The 15,690-nt window shown below is 29.5% G+C and overlaps 5 protein-coding genes and 1 pseudogene across 6 annotated transcripts, besides 8 other annotated features; 1 reads left to right on the top strand and 5 right to left on the bottom strand.

Moving 5' to 3' along the window:
• Positions 1 to 668: part of a mobile genetic element that runs on past the window's edge.
• Positions 669 to 1,428: 760 nt separating this feature from the next.
• On the bottom strand, positions 1,429 to 1,881 carry TVAGG3_1031530 (protein modification by small protein conjugation; the record flags this gene model as incomplete). The annotated part of the gene is made up of 1 exon (XM_001313135.1): positions 1,429 to 1,881. One exon carries the CDS (start codon positions 1,879 to 1,881, stop codon positions 1,429 to 1,431), a length of 453 nt encoding a protein of 150 aa, XP_001313136.1.
• A 266-nt stretch (positions 1,882 to 2,147) lies between these two features.
• Positions 2,148 to 2,926, top strand: TVAGG3_1031520 (translation initiation factor protein; the record flags this gene model as incomplete). Its single annotated transcript, XM_001313136.2, has 1 exon — positions 2,148 to 2,705. The coding sequence occupies one exon, from the start codon at positions 2,148 to 2,150 to the stop codon at positions 2,703 to 2,705; it is 558 nt and encodes a 185-aa protein (XP_001313137.1).
• Positions 2,927 to 3,033: 107 nt separating this feature from the next.
• On the bottom strand, positions 3,034 to 4,738 carry TVAGG3_1031510 (cellular component assembly; the record flags this gene model as incomplete). Its single annotated transcript, XM_001313137.1, has 1 exon — positions 3,375 to 4,700. One exon carries the CDS (start codon positions 4,698 to 4,700, stop codon positions 3,375 to 3,377), a length of 1,326 nt encoding a protein of 441 aa, XP_001313138.1.
• Positions 4,739 to 5,293: 555 nt separating this feature from the next.
• Positions 5,294 to 5,326: a mobile genetic element.
• A 230-nt stretch (positions 5,327 to 5,556) lies between these two features.
• Positions 5,557 to 5,683: a mobile genetic element.
• Positions 5,684 to 5,937: 254 nt separating this feature from the next.
• On the bottom strand, positions 5,938 to 7,561 carry TVAGG3_1031480 (uncharacterized protein; the record flags this gene model as incomplete). The annotated part of the gene is made up of 1 exon (XM_001313138.1): positions 6,185 to 7,030. One exon carries the CDS (start codon positions 7,028 to 7,030, stop codon positions 6,185 to 6,187), a length of 846 nt encoding a protein of 281 aa, XP_001313139.1.
• Positions 7,562 to 7,865: 304 nt separating this feature from the next.
• Positions 7,866 to 8,078: a mobile genetic element.
• A 691-nt stretch (positions 8,079 to 8,769) lies between these two features.
• Positions 8,770 to 8,806: a mobile genetic element.
• Positions 8,807 to 9,383: 577 nt separating this feature from the next.
• Positions 9,384 to 9,421: a mobile genetic element.
• A 1,750-nt stretch (positions 9,422 to 11,171) lies between these two features.
• Positions 11,172 to 12,693, bottom strand: TVAGG3_1031440 (PQ-loop repeat-containing protein 1-like protein family; the record flags this gene model as incomplete). Its single annotated transcript, XM_001313139.1, has 1 exon — positions 11,730 to 12,287. One exon carries the CDS (start codon positions 12,285 to 12,287, stop codon positions 11,730 to 11,732), a length of 558 nt encoding a protein of 185 aa, XP_001313140.1.
• Positions 12,694 to 12,947: 254 nt separating this feature from the next.
• Positions 12,948 to 13,665: a mobile genetic element.
• Positions 13,666 to 14,063: 398 nt separating this feature from the next.
• Positions 14,064 to 14,965, bottom strand: TVAGG3_1031420 (annotated as a pseudogene). Its single transcript has one exon. A coding segment is annotated over exon 1 (902 nt).
• A 315-nt stretch (positions 14,966 to 15,280) lies between these two features.
• Positions 15,281 to 15,690: part of a mobile genetic element that runs on past the window's edge.

Raw genomic sequence — 15,690 nt, 5'->3', positions numbered from 1 at the left:
CTAATGATGATAAAATCAAGCAATCTTTTAATATTTTAAATTGATAAGACATTCAAAATATTTGAATGGTTTAAAATATTTTCTTCTAATTTCTCTAATATATTATCATGATTATATAATCAAATTTAAATTTTTATTCAAAAAGGCAATAGTTCAAATTTTTAATTTCAATAATCTTAATTCTGCAATAAATGTATTTAATTGTAGCAAATTTAATGATCCTTCGTCATGCTTAGCAAGTAAAATTCTGCATTATTTCAAAAGTCAATAATTCTCTAGTAACTTTTCCCCAAACCCTAACCATTATATTATATGTGTAATAGAGAATAATTGCAAAAAAGATGGCCGAATTTACTGGGTAGTTCTTGTGATGCGAAATAATTGAATTTAACACCTAGTTTTAGCAGCATCAATCTCTTTTTGCTCTCATTTAAATGCTTTTGCACACTTTAATTTTGAAATATAAGAGTTTTGGAAATTATCAAATTTATCTGCTCAAATACTATAGATCTTCATAAGTGTTAATAGAATCACCAGCCTTACATATAGTGTTTAATATAATGATGCACATCATACTGGGATTTATTCCTTATTCATCTAGTTATTATAAGATTTACAACCCCATGAAAATTTAAAATTTTGTCAAAAATAGTGAATGTACCTTTATTTTGGATTATTTACGAATAACTCATATCAGAGTTGGATTTTAAATATCTTAGCATATGGTTATTTTCAAAACACAAAATGACTTGAGTGATTTCACTCTATTAATAAACTCCTGCTGAGACGACGTATTTAAAAATCGGCCATTGCGACTAAAGTTTTAAGAAAAATCCTGCATTTTATATGATTTAGATACGAATCAGAATAATTTAATGATTGTACGTTAAATTTCCTCACTTACTTTTACATTTTGTAGTATTTTTCAAATCATGATCTTTATTAAGATCATATGACTTTAATCAAAACTTTGATTTTATTTTTCTGATGTTTGAATACTTATGTTGGAAATTCTCCATCACGTATTCCTCAGCAATACCAATTAGATCTTCCTAAATAAAAATTTCATGCCTTGTATGAAAGTTATTGAAACATTTCATTATATTATCCTTTGTCTACAATCATTCTTTTATTTCAATTATTTGATGATATACTTGCTTAAGCATAGCCTAACATCGTAAATTTAGTTATTTTAGCATATTGTATCAAGTTTTGATAATTGTTTTTGAAAATCTTTCTATTTTAATGTAAGCATGAATTTGTGCCATTTCAATGGCATGAAAATTTAAGTGTTCTAAAAAATTATATGGAAATTATGTTACATTAAACCAATGAGGAAAAGGAATGCCTAAAAAGGAGGTTTGTTGAGCTGGAAATGAAGGATTGGAAATTTTTATTTACATGTAAAGAAAATGATAGCGTAAATGTTTACTCATGAGCAAATTCCTGTGTCCATTGCTTGGCCTTCCTAACATATTCATCATGGTTATCTTTATATTCTGCAGCGATCTCTGTATTGAGAGCATCAATTGGATCTGGGGCAGAAATGAGGAGATATACTTGCTCAAGGATATCCATAATTTTAACTTTTGGACTCCACTCATTCTTTAATAAAGACAAGCAGATGTTGCCTTCTGGATTTACATTTGGATGGTAAATCTTTGTTCCAAATGTAACTGCTGGAGCACGAAGTGGGAACTCTGGTGGAACAGAAATGTTAATGGTGAAGTTTCCACCTGCGTATGGAGAATCAGCAGGCCCGTGAATTATTCCACGAAGATGGGTGATATCATCACCAACAACGGAAAATGTGTAATTTGGATTTGGATTTTCTTGAATTGCTTTCAATTCGTTTCCGATCTTACGAGCTAAAGAAGCCATTGAAATAATAAAAAAAAATTTTTGGATCGATAAATGGTCGAACAAGTAATTTTTAAAGATTGTAATTTCTTACTATATTATCTATATTTTATCATTGACGATTTGCTGGAAAAAAAATTTTTGTCATGTAATGTGACGATGTCAAAATGGAAAATAAAAAATGCTGTAATGCTTTTTGTTTGATGTAGTTATTCGTTTTTGCATAATTTCATAAGACCGGGATTGAAAATCCGAAGATAATTGAAATTTGTCACTTTTATTAATTAATGGCTGATATACAATACAATTTCATTCAGGAATGGCAGTTCTGGGTGATTACGTGTCGCTTTACTGACAAAACGCAATACGAAATAGAACCAATTATTAAAGTTAGATCAAAAAGCAAATTTGCAGAATATTTAGCTTCTCTTCCTGATGTTTTACATCTTCAGCCCAAGCAAAATAGCAAGATTTCTCTTGCATTCTTCTCAGATAATATACAACCTGCTTGGGAAGATAAAGCTAATACTGAAGGTGGTTGCATGTACTTCACTCTGCAAGATAAACTCAAGGAACGCGCCCAAGATCTTTGGGAATACCTTCTCGCCGCTGCTGTAAGTGGCGAATTAAATAATTGGTTAATTAATGACGTTAAAGGCAATGAAATCTGCGGCGTTATTGTATCACCGAAAGTATATAACGCATACTCATTCGAAATATGGACAAGAAGCAATAATCAGAATAATCAAAGATTCCAAGCTAAATTGCAAGAAGAACTGAAAAAACTTCTCAATTTGGAATCTGATCTCAAAATACAATGGCTTAGCCATAGACGTAAGAAATAATCTCATAATATTTTTTTCATTTTGTAATAAAGTCTTTTCTTTTAAAAGTTTGTGCTAATAAATTACAGTCTTTTAGAATCAAATATTGAACTACGTTCAAAAAAAGGTTAAAATATGAGTTTCTTTGAATAATTTTTTGAGTCTCACATTTTCTTGAGGGTTCTCTGTATCACTTAAAACGGTTGTTCATAGGAACGCTTATATTTGAAATATTGACTTTGATAATTAAATCTCATATCTCATAATTCTAAACAAAGTACAAAATCATATTGGATATGGAATTTTTATTGAGGGAGATCAAATTGGTATTGCGGAGGAATGTATGATGGAAAATTCCCAACATAAGTGATCATAAGTTATATTCAAAGTTTTAATCAAAGTCGTTTGACCTAAATATAGATCGTATTTTGAAACGCACTGCAAAACATAAAAGAAAGGGAGGAAACCAAACGAATAATCATTATATTAATCTGTTTCGGATATAAAACATATAAAATTCTGGAATTTTCTTAATGTCTTAGTCGCAATGGTTAATTTTGGAATACATCATCACAGCCAGTGTTTATTAATAGAGAGAAATCATTTTGCCTTATTAAAAAAATTTTATTTTGAAGCAAATTTACATTTTATATTAGTTTTAAAAAATAAACAAATAAACAAAATGAAAGCTTAGTAGCTTGGAGAGAAGATTGAATCGTATCGATCGGCCATTGTCTTGAGAGCTTCAGCCAACGACCTGTTTCCTGGGAAAATCTCTTCTATTGGGATATACAGTGTATCGCTTAATCTTCTTTGGGCTTCTCTTTCTGCTGGTTGGGTGAAGAAGGAATAATCTAACAATTTTGACATTCCTTGTGTTGACTTTCCCTTCTGGAGGTCATCCAATCTTTGTTTGAGCAAGTCTGAGTTCGGAAGTACGTGTAATCCTGTTTTAATTTTATTGATTGCGCTAATCTTGTCAGTACTGGCTTTTTCAGCAATAAATGAGATGTTAAGCCATACTTCAGGTATTTTGTTATTAAGGAATACAACTCTGTTGAGGGCAATGTCTGCATCCGAATATTGTTGGTTAATATAGTAAAGTTCTGCAAGGCCACACCAGAGAATTGGATTGTCATTCCAGTAGCTCAAGCATCTGCAGTACATGGCGTAAGAATCGGCCAAATTGTCTGTTTCAAGTAAAATTCGGGCATGAGCAAGCTGAATGGTCTGATCAACCTGAAATTCTGGTGGTAATTCTTGTATGATCTTTGCTCCTTGCTCAAGATACTCTCTACTGCCGGACAAAGAGATAAATAACAAAAATTGTTGAACTACTTCAATTATTGTTGGATATCTGGTGTAAAGATCGTAGTATAGGCTGTATGCTTCATCATATCTCTTGGCGAGCTGTTGTGTAAAAGCAACTTGAAAATTAATATCATCCATGGTCATTTTCGCAGGAATGTCTCTTCGCAGTATGTCAAAAACTCTCAGAGCATCAGTGTAATCCCTTGTGCCTCTATAGAGCATTGCCAATTTAAAATTAAAATCAGCGCCAAAATTAATTTTTTGAGAACATTTAGTACTGAGTGAAAAACATTCACCGGCATCATTGTAGTAGTTGAAATGTTGATTTACAACTCCGTATGCATACCAAAAATAAGGATTGTCAAAATTTGGAGCAATTTTCTTTGTTTTTGCATAGCAAGCAGCAGCATTTGGATAGTCATTCATCTGTAAATAGCAATGGCCGAGCTTAGCCCACAATTCTGGAGCAGAAGGGGATTCTTGAATTTGTTTCATAATTTCTTCAGTCGTTGTCATAAGAATGCTAATGGGATTCTTGAGTTTTGGTTCATAGAAAGCAATTGATGCGTTTGATGGATTGTAACCGCAAAGTTTTCTTAGAGCTAATTTTGTATCTCCCATAACAGCGATCGATTTCGTAATGCCTATAAGCAATTCCCATGATTTTTCTAATTCGGAGTCCGCTTTAGCGATAGTTTCTTCCATGGTAATCTTTTTTGTCATGTTTGACTCTTGAATGTTCAATTTTTTTTTCTGACAGATTCGAAGCAGAAATCGTAGAAAATCTTATTGATTCATAAAATATAATTATTTTTATTTATAATTATTTCGTGATCTGCTTTATCAGATTGATTCCAATTTTTTCTTATATTTGGTCAAATTCGCAAACGTCTCTTATGACCACAGTTTCAATGGAATGCTTATTGCATCCAGCGTATTTCTATTCATGCAAACGTAGACAATAGTATTCAATGATTATTGAGAATTGGATGATAGCTGAGATTTATTTATTAATTAACGTAGCCCAATTTTCTGACTCCAGGAAATATGACTAGCATCTTATTAAACATCAGTATAACGTAATATTAAATACATTTTCCCATTTCATTGAATAGCATATAAGCATCTCTTGAAATTTCATTGGGCGAACAATAATGAAAATTAGGTCATGATAGTTTCATTATTTCAGCATGATATACATTCAAAAATATTTTTCTCTTTCATAAGTGTTACATTTAAATTTTTCAATATATAATGAGATTAATGACTAGTTCTTGAGCCCGGAGATCGCTTTTTTTTTAATAGTGAACTTACCATTTTCTGACATTCTCTCAATTTTTTGACACCCCTAGTTTTATGTCCAATTTTCTAAGGGAAAAAGTTAATATCTTTGGTCGTGAAAAAGTTATTATAAATCATTATATAGAAACTAATATAGCTGTTATAGATATATGTATATTTAGTCCTGTTCATGCTGTAACCCGCGGTATAATTCCTTGGAAACCACATAGCGGTAGAGTTTTTTTTTTGATTTTGACCAGGTCTAGATATATTGATTTTTTAAGTGTGCACTTACAACCCTATGGCATGGCCTTCAATTCAGATGTTTAAGATTGATTTTCAATGACGCCTCAAGTCAGTTGCCAAAAATTTGAGTTAAAGTCAGATGGGTGTAAGTGCATCCTTAAGAGCATGTCAGGAAATTGTAGTGCACTCATAAATACAAGCGATACATCTCTTGTAATCCTATGTTTTCAGCTATATCTGTCTGATAATTTGAAACAAACAAACAAAAACATAAAAAAAAATTGTGTAACATTCATATGCTTAAACAACGAACTTTGTAAGATTGGAGCCGAAGTCTGGTTAATAAATGAAGAATATGTGGAAAATAAACTTTGAATTTTGTAATCTATTTTGAGGAATTGCATTATCATGAAAATTTTCATTCACTTACGCATAACTGATGTGAAGAGTAATCGAAAAATACCAGAATCAAATGCCATGTCATACAGTCGTAATTTTCCCCTTAACAAACCCTACATTTATTAAAACATATGAATGATGGCAATGAAATATATGAAAAAAAGTACTTATCCAAGATTGAAATGTTAATAAATATTTTTTTATTTGAAGTCATTTCATTCGTCATTTTGGAAAACTGTTTTTAAATCCTTATGAATTTTTTGCTAAATATTATGCGAAGAATCTGAAGAAGAAGATTTACTTTCTGCATTATCTTTCTTTTTCTTCTTGCAACAGCAGCAGTAGCAACAAAATACTATTGAAACAATTATAATAATAATGACAACTCCAGCAGCAACAGCAATTATGATTTCTAAGGTACAATTAGTATCAGAAATAGATACAAATCGAGCATCTGCCTTCTCATTGTCCACTAGAATAGCAGTTTTGAAATTATATTCTTCTGTTGAAACATAAAAACCAAGCAAACTAGGGCCTTCATTATCTCTTACCCCTAAAATATGAGTTACGAAAGGATATCGATATTGATATAAATTTAAAATTGAGTCACGAGATGAGATATAGTTGCCATTAATGTCATATTGAGATATTGAAAAGGATCCTTCTAGATATGTACTTGCAACTATTTCTACTGGTACAAAAGCAGAGTAGAAACAGTATCCTTCGTGCTTCTTTGAGATGAAAACTCCATAACCTGGTGCTGCACCTGGATAATTCTTCGTTACTAACACTGCTGTTGCATTCCCCAGCAAAACAACTTGAGTGTCGCATCCAAAATCGGTGGTTTCATTTGAATAAACTGTGAGATATAATGATGAGTATATTTTAGTTGAATTGAGTATTAATTGACCGTCAGACCTGTAAAAAACTCCATATATGCTTGTATTCCCAAGTAATATTTCTGAATTTTTGCCAGATTTGGCTGTAGCTGTGACATCACTTATTTTTTGATCTTTATGTGTTTGGAATATGACGAATTGGCGTTTACTACCATTATATGATTGACCGGATGCGAATGTGAGAACATAAGATCCGGATTGAAGCTTCATATTTTTATTATGCACTAAATTAAAATCAGCTTAATATTCAGAATTAGAGTTTACTGATCCAGGAAGTATATTGGCTGTTCCTGGATAGTAATAAGTTCCATTTTCTAGGTACGAATATGGAGGTGTTTTCACAGTTGAATCAGAATATTCCATTGATTTCAATCCACAGGATCCTGTCATTCCCTGATCTGATGTTTGAAGTCTAAGTATAGTATTTTTTGAAAATTTTATAGTAACCTCTGGTCTGGAATCTGATAAAAATGGAATATGAGGAATATAGGTCAAATAATGATAAAGTTCTACATTAGCATTTTTCAGATAATCTTGGTAGAAGGTATAATCCATGAAAGAGGCACTTGCGAAGAAAATACAATAAGATTTAGAAACTTCTACTAAATCTGATGTTATTTCAATAGGGTTGGGATCATAATTGAGTACAAAATCAATTGAATCACATTCATCGGTAATTTGAAAAATTTCTATGTACATCTTGAAAGATGGGTAAACTTTTGTTTGAACATAAAAATTTTCTGGATCTTTGTAAACTCTATTAAGAAGAGAACCATTAGATAAAACAAAATGATCAGCATTTAGAAAAACAACATAAATAGGCAAAATCGCAACCGAATTTTTAAATCTCGATCGCAAAGAAAAATTTCGATTTTTTATAAAATCGCGAACTTCTGAAAAATTGCGAACAGAAAAAAATCGCGATTGTTTTTGAAATCGCGTTTTATTAGAAGTACGCGATTTTATAAAAAATCGAAATTAGATTAAAATATAGCGTCTAAAACCAAATTGCGAACAAGTTATGTATTGATTAAGAAAAATATATTTAAGATGAAGAATTGCTTGCTATGATGTACTGATTCATGATCAGTACATCATAGCAAGCAATTCTTTACATGAAGTTCGAAAACTTGGGTGCAATCAGATCTGATTGCACCCAAGTTTTCGAACTTTGTATAGGGAATTAAAGGGTGAGAGATATATAGTCTATCTATATATCTCTCACCCTTTAATTCCACCTCTGTAAGCGATAAAATTTTATCAAATATTTTATACTACGAGAAATTATGGCTTTGTTTCATAGACGTATTGAATTTACCGATTGTGTTAAAATGAGATCGCTTAATCTTTAAATTTATTAAGTTAATCAAATTTTTGATTAAACGCAACGATGTTTTGTGAAATCAAAACGATAAATATTCAATGCAAACGCACCTGAGCTATGTTCCTTTATTGCAGCCATTAAACATTTGTCTGGCTCACAATTTGAGAGCACTTCACCTAAATAATGCTATAATGAAAATTGAATTAATAAAAATCGTTTCTTCAAATAATCTTCACAAATATATTATCATTATGTGAATTTTTACTTATAAAATTAAATACATATTTAGTTTCTAGTATTTTTTTTTCTATTGTCATTCAAAATATAGCTACAAAACGAAGAACCATAATTTTGATAAACACTAAATGATAATATGATTTATAATATAAATAAAATATTTTCAAGTCCAATAAATCAAAATTGATATTTTAAAAAAAAACTAATTAAGAATTCAGTGATAATTTTATCAAATATTACAAGACAATATGATTTATAAGCAGAATAAAATGTGAATTATATCAATATGACACTTTTAACCTTTTTTAATCCGAAAAATCCAAAATACAATTTATACATATATTTAAGCAATATAATTATATATGTGATGATAGATCTCCATGATCTGTAATAAACAGAAATTCATCAAAAGTGACAGCTCTCAATTTTTTGACATTTGTAAATTCTAAATTGAATGAGAAAAATGAAATAATACTAAGCATAATACAATATTCTAGATTTAATTATAATTAGGAAAAGTTAGTTTTGAGAGTACTTTTCATAGGCATATAGAATGAAATCTTCTGAAAAATAATATCACATAAACTCATATTATTTTCTAATATATAACTATTTTATATAAAAATCAAATTCAATGATCTTAAAAGCGAAGGATAAACCTCAAAATTTACGAATATAATGAGTGGGAATAGGCGTAAAGCAAAAATTGATATTTCATATGGTTTTATGATAGATAAGCATTATATTCCCACTCATTATATTCGTAAATTTTGAGGTTTATCCTTCGCTTTTAAGATCATTGAATTTGATTTTTATATAAAATAGTTATATATTAGAAAATAATATGAGTTTATGTGATATTATTTTTCAGAAGATTTTGTGTTCTTCTTCAAAATTTTATTTTTTTTATTAAAAAGAATCTTTACAAAATATACATTTACTTTAATTAATATTTAAAAACGTGCTCTATCAAAAGTTCCAAAAATTCAATATTTTAGCTTTTCTGAGGTGTCACTTTTGATGAATTTCTGTTTACAACAGATCAGAGTTTCGAGTTTTATTGAGTATTCATTGGACATCAAAGTTGAATCAAAGCAGCAAAAGTGAAATTTTCCGAGGAAATTTTGATGTAGCGAATTTTTTGTGTGAGCATTAATAGATCGAAATCACAAGAGAATATAATACCTCGCTACATATACTATTATATTATCATGTGAAATAAGAATGTTGAATCAATATCAACTGAGATATAATAGTATATAAAAAGTATTTTTATCATAGCTAAAAAAGAGATTTTTCACATGACAAAATTCTCAATGGAGAAAAACCATCTATATCCTACGTATAACGTATAACGCATTGTTTTATACTTAAACACTTCTCTATGGATATATCTTGCGTAACATATATCTATCAGACTCGCTCATTTATTAAGCTATTAATAAAAATAGTATTCCATGAAAATCGTTTTTCCATTATATTATCCGTGAAGTGCGGTGTAAACTTCACAATTCTCCGCTTCGGACGGAAAGAATTGTGTAGCCACACACACTTGTCATGCATAATTGTGTATTAAGCAAAACGAAAGCATTCACGATACAAATCTGTTAATTATAAATACTTTGATTTGACATTGAATATCTCATATCGAGATTTGAGATATCAAAAGCAAATTTTGATTTTTTATTATACAATTTATATTTGTAGTCTAATTATTATAGATATCATCAAAATATTGTGAAAGCACAATTTTTGGACCAGAAATTTTATAAAATATTCAATAGCTCAATTTTTCGAAAGTATTAGATAGCTATTATATTTGACATTGAATGCAAATATACTGTATGTGATTTTTATGAATATTTGTATTAGATAATTTGCGATCTGAAAAAAAAAATTGAATTTACTAATATTTGTTCTATTTATATAATATACTCGGGCATTATATTATGATTAGAATACAATTGCTAAAATCGAGTCTAATATTTTAGAATATTTTTTTAAGATATTTGGGATTGAGTATTCATACTATGTGATTTTCATAACCAATGAATGTGCCCTACAGTATAAGTAAAATAAGAATAATTTTTTTCAATTTGATATCTTTTTTTAAAAAAGTGTGATTTTCACAAAAAAAGTGTTATAGTAGTAGGATTATAGTCCATACAATACTATTGTAATCTCTTTTCTCGAATTTAATTTTTCAATTAGCAATTCGAGAAAAAAAATATTACTTAAAGGACGACTTATCACTCCGAAAAAGACCAAAATTAAGGACGTGATTTTTTTGAAAGTTCGCGATTTTTCAAAAAGTCGCAATTTTTTCACGAATCGCGATTTTTTAAAAAAATCGAAATTTATCGTTCAAATCGCGATTTATTAATAAATCGCGAAAAAATTCTGTTCGCGATTTTTAAAAAATCGCGATTTAAGCTAAAAATCACAATTTATCATCAAAATCTAGATTTAAAAATTCGGTTGCGATTTTGCCTATTCAATAAAACCGCTTTTAATTGATAAACTTAAAAAGTGTTCGTATTGAATGTATAAATCCAAATTTATAGCAATTGAATTCTTCCAAATTTGAGAGTCTCTCAAAAGACTTAATTAAAAAATAGTCGCAGAATAAAAGTGACATAATCGCACCAACAAAAGAAACAGAAATTGAGAGAAAAGTAAGCTATTTTTTTTCTCCTAAATGATCATAAGTAATTATTTAGCGATAGTACTTATTGTTGGTTTAAAAATTTCAAATTAATTAATTAATATTTCATTCTAAATGCCCATCAAAACAAGTATACAAAGATATCTTCTAACTCTTATGCTATTCTTGAACAGGTTGTATACAGATGGAATGAAACTGAATCATAATCAAATATATCAAAAATTGTAGAGATTGTGAATATTTATTTAAATTGTAGAGATATAATCACAATTTGCAGATTTGATATTTCTGTAGCTAATTTAATTGAAAATTCTTAAATAAGACCCTCAAATGCATTGATTTTCCCTCCGATTATTTTGTGTAATCGTTTGAAGTTTACTCCCTTTAGTATATGATTATTTGATAGAAAATTAGTATATAAATCGATAATCATGCAGTTTGATGAAATATGAAATTGCCTTTCGTGAAATATTTATTAATTAGCGAATCTCGCTATGAAAATAACATAGCCATACGTTACATATGGCATTTTTCATGTTTTTCTTATTGTATTATGCTCAAGGTGTAAAATGAAATTTTGAAAGGACATGTAATTTGGGAAAAAATCAATGAATAGATTCATAACAATAGATAGAACAATATTTATATATACATACTCTATACAAAACAATAATATAAGCGAATTAAGCTTCTGTAGCTGTTTCCGAAGAAACTTGTTGAAAATCAACTTTGTAATCAGGAGCTACATTATCAGCGGCCTGCTCTTCTTCAGCAGGATCCGAATTGCAGTGGGACAATCTAATATAAATGTAAAACGTCACAATGAAGAATGTGAGGACGGCTTGGATAGCTAAGCCAAGCATGAATGGAAGTGGAACTGGGCGGTAGATATAAAGACCCAATTTGCAACCAAGTGCAAGAATCCATTGACAAAGAAGAGGAATTGTGACGTATCTGATTTCTTTGTTAATAACAACTAATATAAACTGTGGAAGAGTGACTATACAATCGATTAGGTTCGATAAAATTCCAACCGATTCGATTATAATTTGTGCTTCGAAAACAGAGTGGAGGCCAATGGATACGATAAGGAGTAGTAAAGCAATGATAGTAACGTATCCCATAAATTGAGCAAAGTTCTTTGCATAGAATTGATCGAAATAAAGTGTATTTGCGTCCTGATGCATATCAGTTGTTGATGCTTCAGCTTCTGGTTTGTAGAAATATACCTCTTCCAACATTTCGAAAGAAGTTTCCTATACTGAACACCGATCATCCAAACGGACTGCCAAAGTAAATAAGAATCAAACTGTTTCCAGTACCAATAAATGATTCTTAAGTAGTTAGATAACAAAAGAACTATACTAGAATCGATTTTGAAATTTTCGGATGTCTTCGTTTTGATAATTCTTGCTAACTGATCTAAATAACCAAATATTGGGAAGATCGTGCATGATAGATCAATGAAAAACATGATTGTTTCATGGTGGCGTGAAAACCATGACCAAAACATACCTGGTAAGTCCATCATTCTTTTAAAATTTTTGCAATATTTTACGATCGTAATTCTATTCAAAAGTTCAGAATTATGATCGCGAAAATATTTCTTTAATTCTTAAATATAATACTAAATATATGATAATGCTGATAAATTTTGCTTGGTCTAAATTTCAATGAAAAAGGTTTATCAAAATAAAACCTTGAAGAAAAATATCTCTGTAAACCTACCTAATAATAAATAAATAAATCTACCGTGGATTATATTGGAACACTCAAAGACTCTGAAAAAATTGAAGAAAATCAAATTTTTGAGGCAATGACCATTTTTATTCAAGTACTAATAATATGATTTTATAACAGATTCTTCAAAATTTAAATAACATTTAAACGATAAAATTATTGTTATAGACCGAAAATAGATTTTTTCGGTTTTCGCTTCAAATAATTGAAAGAATGATACTATTATAGGTTTATTATATTATATAGCATATAATCATGCTATAGCCGAAAATTATAAGTTTTGAGAAGATTGAATATAACACAAATAAATTTGAATGTAAGTTAAATTGCTTGTTGTTTTTAATAGCTATTTAATGAGAAATCCAATATTGCAAAATTCAGATTGAATGATTGAAAGAACAGAAAAAGTCATTCTTTTCAATTTCGAATATGTTTCATTGTATTTATAATTATATGGCAAATAAGATATTTAAACTTGATTTTTGAAGGAAAATTCACAAAATTGAATAAATTCAAATAATTTTTATTCAAAAATAAACTAGTTATTTGAGTTTAATACTAATTATCTATTCAAACTACAAAGTTTGTAATTTAAAATATTTTGTGAGATCAGATTGAATTAATTCAAGGTTCTTTTCAATTAATATTAATGACCATATTACGCATTTTCGAACATTCTAAACCAAATATATAAAAATGGGAGACGAATGTTAAATTTTCTAGACATAAAGAAGTTGTTTACCGAGTTTTAGCTCTTATCTCTAACAAAAAATTAATTTTTAAAAAAATGACCGAATACGTTTCACAGCGAGAAAAAAATAAAAGGCAAGATAGAATTTTCTAGACATAAAGAAGTTGTTTACCAAGTGTCAGCTGTTACTTCTTCTCAATACTGATATAAAATAAAAATCTTTATTATTTATTTAACCTTTATTGTTTCATTAAACTTCATTTATTTTATATTATAGTTTTATTCTTTTAGCTACTTGTAAAATAATCTAATTTTATATCATCATTTTACCGGATTATTCTTCAGTACATCGATTGTGTATCTAAAATAATATCATTATCCTTATTCTGTTTTTTCCAAAATTCTTTTAAATATCTTTTTTGGTTAGATTACTTTATACTTTTTACTTTTATTTTTTAATTTCAAAAAAAAAATTTGGTGATTGTTCTATTCTGTTACAATGTGCATTATCATATTCTAATGAATTATTCATTACATACATTTAAAAAAACTTGTTAAAAATGAAATTAAAAAATTATGTTTATTATTACGCTGTGAATGTGTCAACAGCGGTCATGCCTGTATCTGTATCCCATATTTGCCACAACCTTTCTGTATCTGCATTTGTGTATTTCGGTTTCAGCTGATACATTTGATTTGGCGTGTAATTTGTTCCAGTTAATGGATTAATTGGGAGATCTTCATGCGGTGTGTTATTATTGTACTCCCAAATAAAGGCAGGAATAGCCTGAATGCTTTGGCAGCGCTCCAATGTCGGCCAGAATCTCTCAATCTTCCCATTTTGGTAGGGAGAATGAGAGTCTGTATGCCGCCATTGGACGCCCCAAAGATCAAGTAGATCTTGAAAGGCGCCCCTATTTTCTGAACCGTTGTCGGTCCAGAAACAATAAGGGCGCCAAATTCAATGAAGGCGGAAGCCGCAACGTTCGCTGTCGTCGCTGCTAGCATATCTGGTATTTGTATACACGCTAGGACTTTGCGGCTAAAATCGTCGATTATGCCATAAATATACTGGCCACGAACACCCCTAAAATAATGAACATCTGCGTGCCAGATAAGATTGGGTGAAAGCGCCCAATATCTTACTGCTGTTTCTGGCCCGGCATGCTCTAATCGCGTCTTGGTGAAATGATTTTCTTTGAAGTATCTGCGTACTTCTCTATAAGATACATCAATTTGTTGTAATTTCAAACGTTTCCATTGTTTTGTTTGACCACAGGGAAAGGTCCAGTGGTCATGTATCACAGCAAGAGCTTTTATTTGGTCGTAGGGATTGACCCTACGACCTTTCTTGCCTTTAGGCAATGGGATATTCTGTAAGCTAAATTGATTTTGTAAAAAAGATTTTGAAACATCTAAATATTTGAAATCATTTGATTGAAGGGTTGGGGCGATGGGAACATGGGTGCAAGCTTCTTCCCATGTCATTTTACCTTCTTCAATCTAATTGGAAACACAAATTAGGTAAATTCGATCGACATACCCTTTGTAAGGATTCATTCTAATGAAGTACGTTAACAATCAAAATATTCTATAAGTGTCTAGTATGGAATTCAAAGGAATAAAGAAAATGGTAACGTAAATAAACGTATTATGAAATAATTTATAATTAAAATGAAAAAAAAGAAAAAATAATAAGTAAAGTGACTGGAAATGAAAATTAAAATCAGTGTACAGTTTTATTTTTTTCTCGCTGTGAAACGTATTCGGTCATTTTTTTAAAAATTAATTTTTTGTTAGAGATAAGAGCTAAAACTCGGTAAACAACTTCTTTATGTCTAGAAAATTCTATCTTGCCTTTTATTTTTTTCTCGCTGTGAAACGTATTCGGTCATTTTTTTAAAAATTAATTTTTTGTTAGAGATAAGAGCTAAAACTCGGTAAACAACTTCTTTATGTCTAGAAAATTCTATCTTGCCTTTTATTTTTTTCTCGCTGTGAAACGTATTCGGTCATTTTTTTAAAAAATTAATTTTTTGTTAGAGATAAGAGCTAAAACTCGGTAAACAACTTCTTTATGTCTAGAAAATTTAACATTCGTCTCCCATTTTTATATATTTGGTTTAGAATGTTCGAAAATGCGTAATATGGTCATTAATATTAATTGAAAAGAACCTTGAATTAATTCAATCTGATCTCACAAAATATTTTAA

The sequence above is a fragment of the Trichomonas vaginalis genome, chromosome I, assembly GCF_026262505.1.
Source record: "Trichomonas vaginalis G3 chromosome I, whole genome shotgun sequence".
NCBI classification, from domain to species: domain Eukaryota; phylum Parabasalia; order Trichomonadida; family Trichomonadidae; genus Trichomonas; species Trichomonas vaginalis.
This window is presented reverse-complemented; position numbering and strand designations above follow the sequence as displayed.